The 19,174-nt window shown below is 43.1% G+C and overlaps 1 protein-coding gene across 2 annotated transcripts in view; it reads left to right on the forward strand.

The window, feature by feature from the left end:
- Positions 1–19,174, forward strand: part of DSCAM (DS cell adhesion molecule) — a 570,150-nt gene that overhangs the window by 441,654 nt on the left and 109,322 nt on the right. For both annotated transcript variants that reach the window (XM_069760714.1, XM_069760715.1), the window contains exons 21-23: positions 1,041–1,194; positions 11,828–11,945; positions 16,454–16,617. In XM_069760714.1, coding sequence (XP_069616815.1) covers positions 1,041–1,194; positions 11,828–11,945; positions 16,454–16,617 — 436 coding nt within the window. The remainder of the gene's footprint in view (positions 1–1,040; positions 1,195–11,827; positions 11,946–16,453; positions 16,618–19,174) is intronic.

Raw genomic sequence — 19,174 nt, forward strand, 5'->3', positions numbered from 1 at the left:
CTGAATTTCCTAGAAAGATGTGCGCTAAGCTGGGACATTATATTAATTAGGGACAGGTAGACAAGCCAATCCTAGAATTATCTTATAAAATCAGGAGAACCAAAAAATCTTCTGACGAGGCCACCAAACCAGTGGTGTGAAGGGGGCACCAAAACGGCTACTTGCGGAGGGAGATTCTATTTTTTTTTTCATCCATTTGCTTGACCCATTTTTAAACAGTATTTGGCATTCTTAAACCTATAAATAACTTCTTAATTATTGTTTTTTGAGACTAAGAATGATCCGCTCATAACCAGAGTACTGCAATTAAATTTTGCATTCCCCACGATGACCCCACAATGTTTCTTTAGACGTGGGAAGGAAAATCCATCATGCCTTAATGAGACAACTTTCTTGGCTTTATACTTCACATATAAACTACATTGCCCGAAGCAATTAGGAGGATTATAATAAAGGAAAAGCAGAGATTATGTCTGCGGCACGTTGGTTTAAAGGGCTTTCCGCTTTCTGATGTGTTCGGATCATTAACCTTGTATGTTTGTAGTTGATAACATTTTGCTGAGAAGAGCTCACTTGGATAGGGGTTTCGAGATCTGTAACCATACAGATGTGCTTGAAAAAGTCATTTGGCGTCCACTTTATGGAGGAAGATGGTCATGAAGATTTAGAGATTGAGGTTGCTCACTTCCATCTGGGACATCAGTGACATCCAAACTCTGAAGTTTCCAGCAATGTGAACCTATGACATATCTGATTCATGTGATGATTAGGTGGACGACCCCCCGCACCTATTGATAAAATGGAGCTTCAATTACCACTATTTGGCAAGTCAAGATGCCAGAGACGTGGTTGACTTACATGTGGGCACATCTTCTGAACCTTGGCTTGCCCACCGGGGTCCTTATATCTCCTTCTCCCAGTCCCCAACTCATCAGTTAGTCGAGAAATGACCTTGACTAACTTGTATATGAGGATCTCGACATTAGAATCTTGTATTTCTCTTTTTTTTTTAAATAAAAGCAATCTTGTTTAAATTCTAGGTCATCAGTGAATTTGAAGCTGCTCCAGACTCCTTTTTTTATCGAATACCAAACCTGAGCCGGAACAGACAATACAGTGTGTGGGTGGTGGCCGTGACTGCTGCCGGCAGAGGCAACAGCAGCGACATCATTACTGTTGAACCGACCGCTAAAGGTAATAATTTTATGTTATTTACGCTTTCTGTTCGGCGTTTCTTTAGTGGGAACGCCTCCTCTTCTAGTCCTTTTAGCCAACAGTGTGTCGTTCTCAAGAAGACACCTAAAAAGAGGAGTTGAGGACCACACTCACTTGGCTGGCAAGACTAGATTTATACACATGTACATGGGGAAAAAGGTGGCCATCTCTTAGGAATGGAATTGGTTACATCTTCCTGTCTCGTTTTTTGTTAGATTTTTCCCTTAGATGCTAAGACGTCATATTTCTTTGATCCGACCATGCAGCTGTTTTTGGTTCTATCTCTCCACTGCATAAACCTATTAAAGCTTTCACATGGAGGTTAAATGATAACATACTTAGTGATGTTCTCTGTATGGCCGAGGTTGAGTCTGCGGTTTTCTCAATTGCCTAAACTACGCGCATAAAATGTGAAGTTCTTAAGTGCGTTCTCAGAGGCATTATTATCTCTTGTGGTTACGCAGCTTAAAAAAAGAGAGGTCTACCAGACGAAATGAGAGTAAAGGAGCAGACCATCAAGAGGTCTTCTCTAACCCTTCATGGAGATATTGGTTACTAGACATTAAATTCCCAGTATTCTTGATCAGAGATCTCTAAGGGTTAGAGATAAATTTTAAAGTTTTCTTTGAGTATGACTTGCTAGATCTTTTCATCAGAGACTGCCTCAATCCCACAATGCCTTCATTCACTTTCCATCAGGGAGGGGCAAGGTTAAATTTCCCTCTGACATGACCAAATTTTTAGTCCCTCTGGGTTCCCCAGAGCTTTTCACATCGGAGCGATTAAGATTAAAGGCCCCTCTCACTCCAGCTCCATTGAAAAATGAATATTGAAATGTTCCCGAGAATGATATAACCAAACCGGGGTCCTGACGGATTTTTTCAAATCCTAAAGAATTTCCATTATATCTTCCTTTCCAAAAAATTTTCAGGCTGTGTGCACAGGTTGCGTTTTTTTTTTGCGTTTTTTTCGCTATAAAAATGCATAAAAAACGCATACATATGCATCCTATCATTTAGAATGCATTCTGCAATTTTTGTGCACATGATGCGTTTTTTTCCGCGAAAAAAAAACGCATCGTGGTAAAAAACACAGCATGTTCATTAATTTTGCGGGGTTTTTTTCCGCTATATAATGCATTGGGAAAGCTCCATAAAAAAGTGGTAAAAAAGCGAAAACAACTTACGGTATGTGGTTTTCTTGCAGAAAATGTCCGGTTTTCTTCAGGAATTTTCTGCAAGAAATTCTTACGTGTGCACATACCCTCAGGCTACATCAGAGGGTTGTCTATTCCCTCGTCAAGCCTTGTCAGCCCATATTTCTTCCATCTTGAAGCCAGGGAAGAGCAACACTAGTTATAGGCCAATTTTCTTATAAATGTTGTAGCATTTCGCCTACTGCGTGTCTTGAGGGACACTCGGTTGGCACAGGATTAACGCACTCAGGCACGGTTTTCTTATAAAAAAAACTCAGTCTCTTAGGTTTAATTTCACAACACTGTAAACCACATCCTCAGGAACTTGGTAATTAGCAACAGCCTGAACACCATCTGTACATATTGAGCTTTACCAGGTCCAAAGCCCCACCACATGCTCTTCAGGGAGACAACACTCCCAACACATAGGTTTTCCAGGACCTTCCAGCACAGACCATTCAGGTCCACACTCAGAGACCATGTGACCAGACCTCAGTCACGTTATATGGTTGTAACCACTCCCCTAGATGGGAGGGTGTGTGGCTAGTTTGACCCGCCCATCTCTCAGAACTAGCCCTGCCAGCCTCCCTAGTTAAAAACACAATTTACTTGTAGGACTACAAGTCCCAGAACATCCTTACTTCAGGCTGACAGTGCAGAGTGCCTTCCTCTGTGACACACATACCGACCATTCACAATAATGCCGGACTTTAACTTATCACCACAGTTATATCTGCAACTGCCATGCATTCCTATGGCCTCAATACGCCTCCATGCGCAGTCTGGGAAGCCCATTCAGCGCCCCCTACCTGTAACAGGGGTCACTACACCACAATCTAGATATCAATATCTGTAAAAAAAATCTGGGCTAGCTTATAAACCGTGAGCAGGTGGGATTTATCCTGGTTCGTGAGGGCCATGATAATACTACTAAGACTCTTTCCTTATTCTCTCTGTCTTGCCAGCAGAGATTCCCACTCTTCTTACTCTTGGCTGATGCTAAAAAAAGTTTTTAACCGATTGGACTGTGGGGGTTCCTGTCGGAGACTCTGGAGGTCTTGGGATTGGGTCCTTTGGTGACTGATTTAATGAAACCTTTGGCTAATGCGATTAGGAGTAACGATTCTCTCAAGGCAATAAGTATAAGTATAGCCATCATAAGCTCTCTATCTCCAAAGATGATTTACTTATGTACATAATAAACCCCAGAGTAGGACTCACTGTCATTCTTAAGGAGTTTCAGGAGTTCCGTAATCTCTGCAACTTCATGGTCAACTTACAGAAATCAAAAATACTGAATTTATCACTCTATCCAAAGGAAATAGATCATTTATGATTTCAGATTTACTTTTAGGTGGCAAACCAGACATATAAAATATTTTGGCATATGCATTCTGGCTAACTTGACAGAGGTTTTTCATCTTCTCTTTCTTGTTGTGAGCCACGGAGTCGGTCTTACAAAGGTAGGATTCTCCTGCTTTCCTGGTTGGGAAGAGAAAATGTCAAAATAGATTTCCTACTGCCAAAGGTGCTAAAAACCTTTTGTACCAATCGCTTCACCTCGCTGTTTTTTGATGATCCTGTGGAGGATCTTCTGTAGGTTTACTTGGAAGGGATCAGTCCCTCATTTGGGTCACCCGGATCTCATTCAACCAATCAATAATGGGGGTCTTGGTTTTCTCTTTACTTTACAAAGCAACAATATTTAATTGTATACTCAATCTGTTCATAGGAGATCTAAGCTTTGGGTGGATGTGGAAGCTGCCGACTCTCCCTTGCCATTAGAAACCTTATTCCGAGCTAGATGTGTGGAGAAGGAGGGAGTCCTAATATTTTCCCCAATGTTGTCCTTACTGGCATAATTTCAGGACAACAGCGTGTATAAATTAGGGGTTGCAGGTTCAACCTCGACTTTCAAACTGTCCCACAGGTCAATATTTAGGGGGGTCTAGATGGTGTCATTAAACCCCTAGCAGAGCTTTTAAATTTTACTCTAAGCCCTAAATAGCCATTGTGACAACCAGAAGGAACCTGCTAAGACCCCTAACTAGTTTTGAAACTCTCCGATTCATGCTGTCTCTGCGATCTGCGTCTGCCTCTTGAGGGAGTGGACAGATTCTCAGCCTGCCCTCATTGCCATGTGGGAAAAATGTGCGGCGTGCTCCATCATTTCATTCTCGCTGCCCGGGTGATTACACCCCAAGTGTGGAAATCCGACGTCTAAATCATGTGAATGCCATCTTGTGCCTTATGAAAGTAGAGACCAAGGATCTATAATGTTTACGTAACCCATGCTCGGGCAGCAGTCTTCTGAGCAGCTGCGGTAAAATATAAGACTTTTGTGCCACAGCAAACAGCCTTTTTGGAAATATTTCAACCCCTTTATCACTGTGCCTTCTGGCAGAAATCTCTCTGCTGGAGTTTCTCTTTAATTTCCCAGAATTTAATGATAAGAGACAATGACTGCTCACTAGTGGAGAACATCACTTAATGTTCCCTCTCAGTACGAGCCCTGTAGACTTTTGTAAGACAACGTCATCTGCAGGGCCGGTAATGTGCCACAAATCAAATTCTTATTTTTACATTAAAATATTTTTTGCCTGATCGACTTAAAACATAATGTGGATTTCCCAGGTCGTCGTCTCCCATCCTCGTCTCCTTCCTTCTATGGCCTCAAAGCTTTGAATTTTCTCACTTCTCCTGGTCTAGTGATCTCCCCGAGGCAGTATGCGTAAAACTAAAAACATCATTATAATACTTGCCTCTTAAATATTGAGCCAAAAAAAAACCCTTAAATTTTCTCTGCCTTGAAAGAAAGGACTTTTTTTTAAATTTCCTGTCTGTGTTGCATCCAGCACCCGTACCTGGAGGCTCGGAGCATTCGGATAAGTTAATTTGTCTGTTTCGTTGACTCCCCGCGTTCCTGCGGCTCCTCTACAGTTTAGACTTAGCTGCGGTAATGGATGTCTGTGGCAGGATTCACTGCAGGGAGGCTCTCAGCAGCATCAAAAGCTCATTATCACACTCATTATTTTCACTGCAAACTAAAGGAGAGTGACAAGCACCAAATGAAAGCAGAACATTCTTTTCGAGCCTGTGCACGGGGACATGTTATGCTTTCAAACACCGAGCGTCAACTTATTTTCTAATAACTCAATAAGAAATGTGTAATTAAGGAGGCCGTCGAGATGTTGTCACAATCTGTTGAAGGATTTCTGGAACCCTGTGTTAGGAAAAAAAAATAGAAACTTGTCCTGAAAGTCATCGCTAACTCTTTATTATAACACACTCATCATAAAGTTCTTTGACCTTCAAAATATTACTTACCACTGAGGTCTTGGCAGATAGCATCCAACCGCCTACTTGCATGAATTTGCACCCTTACAGCAGAGACAACACCATCCACATCAATGTTCGACCAAGAAAGAGGTCTTCATACACCCAATGGGACCCCAAAACCACGTTTGTAACTACAAACCAGTGGCCATCAAGGCAGGGAAGTCCTCATCCATGGCCAGATCAACTGACAATAAAAGGGACAGGCTGTCAGGGATGATGCACACAATGGAAAATGTCTCTTTGACCCAGGATTCATCCCACGAAGTGGTCTCTTATTTGACTATGGGACTACTTCCATTTCCGCCCTTCTAGCCACTCACTTGTGGACCTTTCTACTTATGCACAATGTTGTTCCTTGGTAACACATCACCTTAACATTTTCTCACTGGCCCATTTCTGTCTCTTAGGCCTTTGCCACTTCAGTAGCCCTCAATTGGTGACTAAGGCCTCTGCTTGACCACCGAAGCAGCTTCTGCGGTGGGCTTTGCTATTGACTTTCAGCCTTGGCAGGCCCAACTGTCACTTGAGCCTTCTCCTAAACACCGTCTATAGTTTCCCATCATCTCAGCCTAAAATATGTCTGTATGCAGGTTCCTAAGTTTGCAAAAAATTTTGTATTTCTTTAGAGAAATTATAAAATTCTTCCACATAGCAATATTCAACCATGTAGGCAACTGATTTGGTTTACTCTTCATATTTTGCTGATCATATTCCGTATGCAATGGTCGGTTCTGGCATAGCTATACATTACCATAGATACAGTTTACAAGTGGATCTGGTGCCTGCTATAAGTAAAGCTTCCCATAATAACGAATCGGGCTTCATTTTGGCTATGCGAATCACATGAACATAACGGAAAAAGTATGAAGCTTATTCAAACTCCGCCTAAAAGTTGGTGTCATAGGGGCAATTCCCAGATAGTCCTGTTATTGGGCTTAGTGGTCCACATTTTTTAAAAGTTGTCATGGAGTGTGGTGCGGAAAGGGAAAAGCTGCCTGTCATGTAGTCAGAAAAAGTTCTGTCCGGTCAAAACCGATTAAGTCTGTAGTCACTCTCTGTGACTACAGACTTATGAATTCCCTAGAACTTGTATAGTACGAGGCCAAAACTAAACAGATCTTTACTTGCAGAATACGTCAACATTTTTGGTAAGCAGCAGAATGTTGTGCTTTACCAAAAAGCTCTATCTTGGTCTCCTCTGTTCATATTCCACTTTCCAAAAGGATTTTGGCTTACTCATGAATATTTTGGCAAACTGCAGTCTAGCTTTGTCTAGCTTTTGTATGTCTCTGTGTCAGCAGTAGGGTCCTCCTGGGTGTCCACCATAGCGTTTCATTGCATTCAAATGTAGATGGATTGTTCGCGCTGACACTGATGCATCCTGAGCCTGCAGGACAGCTTGAATTCCTCTGGAACTTGATTGGTGCTGCTTATACACCATCCAGATTATCCTGCATTGCAAACTCTCAGCAATTTTTCTCTGCCATCCACGTTCAGGTTGTTTAGCTACAGTGCAATGGGTTGTAAATTTCTTGGTTATGCTGTGCATCATGGACAAAGGAACATCAAGATCTCTGGAGATGGATTTAGAGATTGTTGATATTTTTCAACAATTTTGGTTCTCACATCCTCAGACAAGTCTCTTCTCTTTCTGTGTGTGGCAAACACAGAAACACAATGCAAAGATAGAGTCAAGTTGTCCCCTTTTTATCTAGTTTCAGGGGTTATTTTCAAATTGCCCTCACCTGTTACTTGCCACAGGTAAGTTTAAGCAAGCATCACATTTAAAACAAAATCGTTTATCCACAATTATGGAAAGGTGACAACAATTTTCTCTTTTTTGTGTGTTGTTCCAATAAACACACAGGAAATAAACATGTGTATAACAAATTAAGTGTAATTGAAATAGTTTTTTGGGAGAAATTCTTAATTTTCTGGAACAATTTCAAGGGTACCAACACTTTAGATCATGACTGTACATGGTTCAGTTAATTTGCAGAATCCTGTATCGTTAGAAGAGCCTTGTTGATAGATTAATTCGCATTCATGTCCTAAAAAAGTAATTGACTTTTAAGACTGTCATAACGGGAAGCGTTTGCCTTACTTACTATCTCTCATATTTTATTTTCTTGGCAAAATGGTCTTGCTATTTGTAAACTGTAGTTGTAGATTTTCTTTCCTAAATGACGTAGGTCCTCAAGCAAATTCCACCAAAGGGTCTCGAAGGCTATAATCACACACTATGCTGCCGGTAGGCCTCAGTTCGTGAGTGTTACGTGACCCTATCAGTAGTCGCCTGACAGCTCAAAAAATGGCTATCATGGACAGGCTACTCTGTTTATCAGATTACAGGGGTTGCCTTGGCCTTCACCCTTTAGCCTCTGTACAGGGAGCTGGATTCAAACAGGGGCCCTTGGCGGGTGCGGCCTGACGTAGGTAGTCAGATAGCCAGGTCAGATTCAGGAAGATAGTACAGAACAAAATGAGCCAACAAAAGAATGGTCAGGAAATGGGCCATGGGCAGTCTACAAGGGTACAACAAAACAAGAGGCATGAGCAGAGACCACAGGACTGAACCAGAGTTGACAAAACTATATATGGTTGCTGCCAGCAGTAAGCTGGGAGCATTAATAGGGTGTGGTGCCTTCCAATAGTCCGAAGCAGGGAGCTGAGTGCTCCAGCTAGATAGCAAACACAACCATACTACCAGACTGGACAGCACTTCAGGTCCCAGCCCATCCTACTCTTAGGGGCTGGACAGAACCGGCACCGCCCAGAGATTCTGGTCCTGAGGTGTCCTCTATCACCAGTGCTGCCCACACTATGACTATGGAGGCGTCTAGTGACAGGCAGATGTCACAGGAGCAGGTCCTGGAGATGAGACAGTGACGAGGATTCTTCAGGTCCCAGCCCATCCTACACTTAGGGGCTGGACAGAACCGGCATCGCCCAGAGATTCTGGTCCTGAAGTGTCCTCTATCACCAGTGCTGCCCACACTGACTATGGAGGCGTCTAGTGACAGGCAGATGTCACAGGAGCAGGTCCTGGAGATGAGACAGTGACGAGGATTCTCGAAGCTCTTGATTCGGAAGAGCAATTAGAATTCAGCATGGACAACTGACATGGGAGCAACAGGGCAGTCCAGCTGGAATTACACCGCTGCAGAGAAAGGATTGCATTTGAAAGAGTAAGCAGTACTGGCAGAGGGCAGTAGATTAGGAAGCTCACTGAAGTGATGTAGCAGAGTCCATTAATGAGTCCTGAGATGTAGTAGAGCTGAGTATGTCAGGAGGCACGCTGTGGCAACGTAGCAGAGACCTGGGTATATAAAGCACAATTTAGCAGAGCTCCTGGGCATGTCAGGAGTATTTCCGTGGTTATGTGGAAGAGGAGTACCAAGCAAATGGCAGACCAAGAGCTAGTAACCAGCCTTAGGCTGACCTGGCATCAGGAATCGATTGTTCCGTGCTGTAGTAAATTACCTGCCGGTCGCCGTCTTCTACTGTTTCTCGTGCTGCGCCACACTCCCTCCATTATCTTGGGACTAAATCATATAGCAGAAAAAAATATATACCAGCTCACCTGTCGGCATGTGTTGTGGAGAAGCACGGATATCGTGTAGTCATCACGTGAGCAAAGTAATCCAAAAAAAGGGGAAAAAAATCCAGCTTCCAAAAACTTACAAATTTATTGAGAATAAAAGGCAAAGTCCAGTCCAATCCAATAAATTGCATAGTGGAGAGTAGCAAGCAACGCGTTTCGAACAATAGTATGTTCTTTCTCAAAGACTTTGCCTTTTATTCTTAATAAATTTGTACGTTTTTGGAAGTTGGATTTTTTTACCTTTTTTTTTATTATTATCTTGGGACCACAGCTCTTACTTACTGGCCAGAAGTCACTGCCAATGTCGAACCTTGTTCTCAGCTTTACATTGAAAAGTGACTTCCAGTCCACACCGCAAACACTGGGGGGACCTGGCACATCACAACTGCTGTCACAAGCCCAAGAGGTGGAGCGGAGCAGTGCTGGAAACGGCAGAAGACGGCGCCCAGTAAGTATTTTACTACACACGGAGCATATGTTACTGATGACTTAACCGGTGGTGAAATTTACAAAAAAAAAAACACTGGAGTGGTACTTTAAGGGCAAGTTTAATATGACAAGGCGGTCAGAGCGAGATCCGCTGTGCTGCAGCTCATACTGTGGTGTCCTACAAAAGGGACATTACATCCATGTATCCTGAGTGTTTATGACCGCTCGGAGATTTAGTTTTCATCGTGGCAGCTGAAGGATTGACAGCTACTAGTCAGCTTGATTACATGTGGGGATTCCCTAGCAAACAGGCAACCCCCACATGTACTCAGCCTGGCTAGTAGCTGTAAATCATTCAGCTGCCTTGATGAAAACTAAATCTCCGAGCAGTCATAAATACTCGAGCAACGAGTACATTCACTCATCACTAGTGTTCACCTACAGTATCCAAAAATATAGAAGGCTTCTCCGAGCTTGCAGGGCATACTATAGCCATTTCGGGGCAGACAAAGCCTATCAAAGTGTCACTGGGGCAAATAAGCTGTAATTAATGAGATTTGTTCCGGGCAGTGTTATTACTATGAATATGATGAATTACTGACCACACAGTAGCACCGCCGGCAGGGCACTAATGTCCTCATGCTTTATTTCCAAGCTCCAGTTCCCTATTGTGTAAGCAATTTGCAAAGAAGGGTAAGAAAGTCCAGTCCCCTATGAGACGGAGAAAGGACGGACGTGTACAGGAGCCAGAGGTGGCGGCACACTAAATAATTCATGCTCCTGTTTTAATCTAAAGAAATTAAAATTTTGGACATTTCAACAAAGATGCACTGGCCTCCCCGTACCTCTACATACTGTGTAACAAAGCCTAAAGATAACCGGCATCTGGTTTCCTTTTTTCTGTCTTCAAGGACGTCCTTGTGCAGAGAATCGCCCTCTGGATAATAAAAAGCAAATCTAGCCTGAGATGAATGGTTTCATAATATGCTTGAGCTGTGCGGAGTACAAGTTTAGACCTTCACTGTCACTTTAATCGCCCATTATCGGCCATTAGTGTTTTTTTCATTACTTTTTCTTTGTGTTTCTTTTTTTTCTGTGTATACTAGAAGTTTGCATGTATGCAGACAAAGTCTGACCTTAATTCTGGTGACTAAAACTTTCTGAAAGAGAAGTTTCCAATAAAGTTTCTGATTGCCCCTGCAAACTTCTCAAGATCGCGCTTTAGATAAAAGCCTAAATGCAAATGAAATATTATAAGAATGTGGAAATCTCAATGCCTGACACCCCAGTAAATATCTTTCTAAAATAAAGTCAGATAGGTGGGATTTTTATCATTGGACTTGAGAATGAATGAGTCGGCATCGACGCGAACTGGCCGAAGTCTTTGGAGTCTGTCGGCACACCTCCTGCTCAGTCTCAACAGGCAAAACACTCTGTTTCATATAATGAAGGGAAGAACACACTTACCCTGGCTTTATTTTTCCTTATTTATAATCATCAATGTACAGCCTTGGCTAGAGTTGGGCAAAAAAGATTTGTAATACCCTGGTCCAGCAGCTACATTGATAACGCGTAGCCTCCGAGTCCTGTAATTCCTCTCCTACCTGGCAGTATCCCTGGCACATCTTTTAACTAGTAGGCTAAAAACAACATCATCGCCCAACCACCACAACATCACCGCTGGTCTACTAATCAGAAGAGACGTCAGGGATGTCAGTAGGTCGGAGGACTGCCGATGTGGCCACTGGACCGGGGCTTGCAAATCTTTTTGCTCAACACTTACCTTAGCCATACGATTGAGGCGTAGTGCAAGAAATGCAGGGTTTTTGAATGCTTCTTTTGCACAAATCTACTCTCTGATCCATGAGAAAAAGGGAGGAAAAACTGCAGCTGCATCTCCTTCCTCTCCCCACTCTCCCTGCCTATCATTTCCTGTGTAAATACAGATAGAGCGCACCTTGTAGGTATCTTCTTGATCTTCTTATATGAATACATAGATCCTCTGTTGAACTGTAGAAGCTCTAACATTTTATTTTCCTCGACAGCCCCCGCACGAATTCTAACCTTCAGTGGGACCGTGACAACACCGTGGATGAGGGATATTGTTCTGCCTTGTAAAGCAGTTGGAGACCCTTCCCCAACAATCAAATGGATGAAGGAAAGGTAACCAGCAACCAAATGTGCCAAAAGCCAAAGTCCACCCCTTCCCCGCCAATTTGGTAGAACCAAGATCTGATAAGTTATTAGGGAATCATCCCTTAGTAAATAGTGGAATGTGATTGCTCCAAAATCACCTCCATATTGTCTTCCACTGGACTATTGTAGTGTCAGAGTCGGTGGGCTTCTCCTCGGGATCTCTGTGACCAGACCAAATCCATTATTGGCATTGTATATCACTGAGCTTGTGACCTCTGCTTCAACTGCAATCAGGTGTCACCGTTTTGCACAATAAGGTTTTAGTAGAAAGTATTATATGGGTAATCTGTCAGCTCTGAATCAATATCGAGAGAAATCCCAGTTTTATGGTGACATAGCGCTCCTGCTTTTTCGACAACCTGGTCATTCTGATGGGATCAATAACAGTATTTATTAGGTTTTGACAGGTCCCATGTCAGCTAAAAGGCCAAGTCTGTGGCGTAAAATGTACTTAATAGTAAGTGACAAATAGCTCATGGGATCTCCAGTGGTGTACATAGAAATCATGGGCCCCCCTAGCAAAACTCCTAAATACGCCCCCCACCTGCAAAAAAAATAAATCAGCGAAGAAGGAGGGGTCATACCTCCCAACTTTTAAAATCAGGGAGAGGGACCAGGTATAATGGCAGGTACAAGGTAAGTGTGCCCATACTGAAGCCCCTTAGTGGTCTCACCCCTATCATACCCTTTTTATGGCCTTTATCAAGTATACTGCCCTAAAAATATGCCCCCCACATTGCATGATACCCCCACAGTGAATTCCTACACAGTATAGTTACTATCACAGCATGATGCCATTAATGCTCCCCATATAGTATGATGGCTTCTCAGCACCCTATATATAGCAGAGGGGCTCCACAGCCCCCTATACACTGTATGATGACCCAAAGCCCCAACACAATGAGGTACCCAACAGATCCCACAGAAGGCTCCCACACACTATATACTGTCACCCACAGCCCCCACAAAGAATGACGACCCCCACACACAATATGATGTCCCCTACAACCCAAACATGCAATTTGAGGGCACCACACAATGTGTGAGGGCCCCCACATAAAATATGATGGCACTTGCAGCACACCACTTAGTATAAGATCAGCCCCACACAATATGGGGACCCCCGCGCACAGTGTGATGAGCTTCCAGCTCCACACCCGTCCCCAAACAGACGCACACTATGATGCCCCAACAAGTCATTATGTACAACACAAGTATGGAATAAAAAAAATCCAAACTACTCACCTCCCGCCGTTCCCCCCATTGTCTCCTCCGGTTCGTGCACTGTGCCGCACAGAAGGCACGATGACCCCATCGTGTTTGCTATGCTGGGTCACTCAGACGCACAGATGGAATGGTGCAGAGTGAAAGACGGCTGCCTCCTGCACTATTATATACTGACATTGCGAGTCAGGCTAGTAGAGTAAGAGGGGCGATGTGCCTCGACACCGGGTTCCCACAGGTCACATAGTGGCTGTATGGTCTTCCGCTATGGGTGATAAGACTCTTGATCTCACTATCTTGGGGTAAGATGGTTGGCACTGGAAATGTTTTTCACTCAGATATCGATTATTGAATTGGAGTCTGTCAGCACAGAGTGACTGTTCAAATCAAGTACAGGTGCCCGATGCACCCTTGGTGTGGCTAAAGATTTAAGGGCACCTTCCCACCCACATGTTTTCCCTCAGTCTCCACCTTGCCTTCTTTTACCTGCAGCCCGATGCACCCTTGGTGTCGCTAAAGATTTAAGAGTACCTTCCCACTCGCATGTTTTCCCTCAGTCTCCACCTCGCCTTCTTTTACTTGCAGCCCGATGCACCCTTGTCGTGGTTAAAGATTTAAGGGCACCTTCCCACCCGTACATTTTCCCTCAGTCTCCACCTCGCCTTTTACTTGCAGCCCGATGCACCCTGTTGTGGCTAAAGATTTAAGAGCACCTTCCCATCCGCATGTTTTCCCTCAGTCACCACCTCGCCTTCTTTTACTTGCAGCCCGATGCACCCTTGGTGTGGATAAAGATTTAAGAGCACCTTCCCATCCGCATGTTTTCCCTCAGTCACCACCTCGCCTTCTTTTACTTGCAGCCCGATGCACCCTTGGTGTGGCTAAAGATTTAAGAGCACCTTCCCATCCGCATGTTTTCCCTCAGTCACCACCTCGCCTTCTTTTACTTACAGCCTGATGCGCCCTTGTTGTGTCTAAAGATTAAAGGGCACCTTCCAACCCATGTGTTTCCCTCAGTCTCCACCTCGCCTTTTTTTACTTGCAGCCCGATGCACCCTTGTCGTGGTTAAAGATTTAAGGGCACCTTCCCACCTCTGTGTTTTCCCTCAGTCTCTACCTCGCCTTCTGTTACTTGCAGCCCGATGCACCCTGTTGTGGCTAAACATTTAAAGGCACCTTCCCATCCGCGTGTTTTCACTCAGTCTCCACCTCACCTACTTTTACTTACAGCCCGATGCACCTTTGTTGTGCCTAAGATTTAAGAGCACCTTCCCACCCGTATGTTTTCCCTCAGTCTCCACCTCGCCTTCATTTACTTACAGCCCAATGCGCCCTTGGTGTGGCTAAAGATTTAAGAACACCTTCCCACCAGCGTGTTTTCCCTCAGTCTCCACCTCACCTTCTTTTACTTACAGTCCGATGCACCCTTGGTGGGGCTAAAGATTTAAGGGCACTGTGATGGTGTGATATGTTATGTGGGTATCATTTTGTGTATATTTATATTTTACTGATTTTCATAGTGTTCGCTTGTTGCCCTGTATCATTCCCTGTATTTCCCATATTGTCTAGAGTCTCAATTACCTTCCAAAAGGCTGATAATTGGATTAGCTCACTTACTGTCTGAAGCCTAACTGTATCTATGGCTCTTGATGACCCTCTGTAATGCCTTAATCCCCAAGGCACCTTTGTCAGGTCTGGGAGGCTTGAAAACCACCCCAACCTGTCTGACTACCCCCCGGACAGAAGTAGGGGGTTGGGGAGGACAGGACCTGGAAGTCAGGTGTGGTGAGGAAGGTGTGAACACAGCACGTCAGAGAAAAAGGGAAGCATATTGACCATTTTTATCCTCTGTCTGCTGGATTATTGGACTCTCATCTCCTTGGACATTTATCCGGTTACTGAACTGCATTCGTATTCTGGACTATTGTATCGTCAGTGTGGTGGATGGTTTATGGACCATTTAGTTTTGCCTATAATAAAGGTTTTGGGATTGTTCACACTTTCCTCACTCTGTTGATTGTGTAGTATCGGAGAAGGACCCCGTGACAGGCACCTTCCTACCCGCGTGTTTTCCCTCAGTCTCCACCTCGCCTTCTTTGACTTGCAGCTCTGGCTTTATAGAGCCAAAGAACGGTGGAGACGGATGGTGCCATGGTGCAGCGAGCGCTTATGCTTGGTTTGAACAGTCATTCCTTTCCAACAGACTCCCTTTAAAGAGTGTTATAAAAAAAAGTAGGTATACTTTTTTTCCTCGGAACCCACACCACTTTTCTTTATGGGTTGCATCTGGTATTACAGAGCAACCTCAAGGTTAAAAAAAAAAAAACCTCCTCAGTGACTCTCTGTTACGTATTCTGCCTGATGAGGAACGTTGTAGAGCGCTGTGTACGCCAGTGAAGGGATGTGGTCGCAGTGACGGCGCGTTATTCCTGCGTCCGTCTCCTTTAAGGCAGCTGCGACACTAGGACAGATGGGGCCATTCATCTGTTCGAGCGATGCGCGGCTGCTGAAGAACGGTTTCACAAATATGATGGATGAGCGGCATATGGCAGATATCCAGTCCAACTGCTAAATTAACTGTATCATTTACTGTTTATTCGAGGAGGCGGAAGAGGGAAATGCAAAGTCATGAATCTTTATCGCTTTCTAAGATGCGATATAAAGTGATGAAAATTTCACTGGCTGAGAGAGAGCAAAAACTGATTTATCAGCGTCTTTTAACTCTTAAAAATAAACCGACAGCCGTGCATTTACCACAGCACGGTCAGCTGCCGAAAAACCCCAACATCAGAGGTTTCAGCTAGAATTGAAGTGAATTAGAAACTTCTCAATGCAATTTGGTTCCTCCCATTGGTGATAAGATTTAACTAATTTTTAGGCTTTGTTCACACATGATGCAACTGTGCAAGTATAAATGACAGGCACAGAGTATAAGCGTCCTGCAACCGATCATAGACCATATAGACATGTTGCTCCTGAAGAGTGTAGCCCAGGTTGTCCTTTTCCTTAGTAGGAATCCATGCAACTAACCAACTCTAAAAATATACAAGGATCCTGGATAGGAGATACCTAACAAAAGACAGGTACCGCCGGTTGCAGAGACCTTCAACCATTACTGCGTGGGGGTCCAATGCCTGTACCCACTAGCATGAAAGAGTATGCAAGGCGAACAGTATAAATGTGACCCCTCAGCCCTGAAGGATTTTGATTGTAATTCCTTTAATTTATGATTTTTGTTTCCTGTGAGGTAGTAACGGGACACCCAGTCTAGTAACGAATGATGGGCGAAGAAGCGTCTACAGCAATGGAAGCTTTATCATCCGCACGGTGAAAGCAGAGGATTCTGGGTATTACAGCTGCTCTGCCTCTAACACCTGGGGATTGGAGGAGATTGTCCTAAATCTGCAGGTTCAAGGTAAGAAGATGATGGAGCTTAAATATTTCTTACACTGCTTCTATGTACAAGAAAATAACTACAATAATACTGCCTCCTATGTACAGAAATATAACTACTATAATACTGCTCTCTATGTACAAGAATATAACTACTATAATACTGCCTCTATGTACAAGAATATAACTACTATAATACTGCCCCTATGTACAAGAATATAACTACTATAATACTGCTCCTATGTACAAGAATATAACTACTATAATACTGCTCCTATGTACAAGAATATAACTACTATAATACTGCTCCTATGTACAAGAATATAACTACTATAATACTGCTCCTATGTACAAGAATATACTATAATACTGCCCCTATGTGCAAGAATATAACTACTATAATACTGCCCCTATGTACAAGAATATAACTACTATAATACTGCCCCTATGTACAAGAATATAACTACTATAATACTGCCCCTATGTACAAGAATATAACTACTATAATACTGCTCCTATGTACAAGAATATAACTACTATAATACTGCTCCTATGTACAAGAATATACTATAATACTGCCCCTATGTGCAAGAATATAACTACTATAATACTGCTCCTATGTGCAAGAATATAACTACTATAATACTGCTCCTATGTACAAGAATATAACTACTATAATACTGCCCCTATGTACAAGAATATAACTACTATAATACTGCCCCTATGTACAAGAATATAACTACTATAATACTGCTCCTATGTATAAGAATATAACTACTATAATACTGCTCCTATGTACAAGAATATAACTACTATAATACTGCCCCATGTACAGAAATATAACTACTATAATACTGCTCCTACAGTTGTGGCCAAAAGTATTGACACCCCTGCAATTCTGTCAGATAATACTCAGTTTCTTCCTGAAAATGATTGCAAACACAAATTATTTGGTATTATCTTCATTTAATTTATCTTAAATGAAAAAACACAAAAAGAATTGTCCTAAAGCCAAATTGGATATAATTCCACACCAAACATAAAAAAGAGGGTGGACAAAAGTATTGGCACTGTTGGAAAAATCATGTGATGCCTCTCTAATTTGTGTAATTAACAGCCCCTGTAACTTACCTGTGGCACCTAACAGGTGTTGGCAATAACTAAATCACACTTGCAGCCAGTTGACATGGATTAAAGTTGACTCAACCTCTGTCCTGTGTCCTTGTGTGTACCACATTGAGCATGGAGAAAAGAAAGAAGACCAAAGAACTGTCTGAGGACTTGAGAAACCAAATTGTGAGGAAGCATGAGCAATCTCAAGGCTACAAGTCCATCTCCAAAGACCTGAATGTTCCTGTGTCTACCGTGCACAGTGTCATCAAGAAGTGTAAAGCCCATGGCACTGTGGCTAACCTCCCTAGATGTGGACGGAAAAGAAAAATTGACAAGAGATTTCAATGCAAGATTGTGCGGATGTTGGATAAAAAGCCTCAACTAACATCTAAACAAGTTCAAGCTGCCCTGCAGTCCGAGGGTACAACAGTGTCAACCCGTACTATCCGTCGGCGTCTGAATGAAAAGGGACTGTATGGTAGGAGACCCAGGAAGACCCCACTTCTTACCCCGAGACATAAAAAAGCCAGGCTGGAGTTTGCCAAAACTTACCTGAAAAAGCCTAAAACGTTTTGGAAGAATGTTCTCTGGTCAGATGAGACAAAAGTAGAGCTTTTTGGGCAAAGGCATCAACATAGAGTTTACAGGAGAAAAAAAGAGGCATTCAAAGAAAAGAACACGGTCCCTACAGTCAAACGTGGCGGAGGTTCCCTGATGTTTTGGGGTTGCTTTGCTGCCTCTGGCACTGGACTGCTTGACCGTGTGCATGGCATTATGAAGTCTGAAGACTACCAACAAATTTTGCAGCATAATGTAGGGCCCAGTGTGAGAGAGCTGGGTCTCCCTCAGAGGTCAAGGGTCTTCCAGCAGGACAATGACCCAAAACACACTTCAAAAAGCACTAGAAAATGGTTTGAGAGAAAGCACTGGAGACTTCTAAGGTGGCCAGCAATAAGTCCAGACCTGAATCCCATAGAACACATGTGGAGAGATCTAAAAATGGCAGTTTGGAGAAGGCACCCTTCAAATATCAGGGACCTGGAGCACTTTGCCAAAGAAGAATGGTCTAAAATTCCAGCAGAGCATTGTAAGAAACGCATTGATGGTTACCAGAAGCGGTTGGTCGCAGTTATTTTGGCTAAAGGTTGTGCAACCAAGTATTAGGCTGAGGGTGCCAATACTTTTGTCTGGCCCATTTTTGGAGTTTTGTGTGAAATGATCAATGTTTTGCTTTTTGCTTCATTCTCTTTTGTGTTTTTTCATTTAAGACAAATTAAATGGAGATAATACCAAAGAATTTGTGATTGCAATCATTTTCAGGAAGAAACTGAGTATTAAATGACAGAATTGCAGGGGTGTCAACACTTTTGGCCACAACTGTATGTACAAGAATATAACTACTATAATACTGCCCCTATGTACAGGAATATAACTACTATAATACTGCTCCTATGTGCAAGAATATT

The sequence above is a fragment of the Ranitomeya imitator genome, chromosome 3 (assembly GCF_032444005.1).
Source record: "Ranitomeya imitator isolate aRanImi1 chromosome 3, aRanImi1.pri, whole genome shotgun sequence".
Taxonomy (NCBI): domain Eukaryota; kingdom Metazoa; phylum Chordata; class Amphibia; order Anura; family Dendrobatidae; genus Ranitomeya; species Ranitomeya imitator.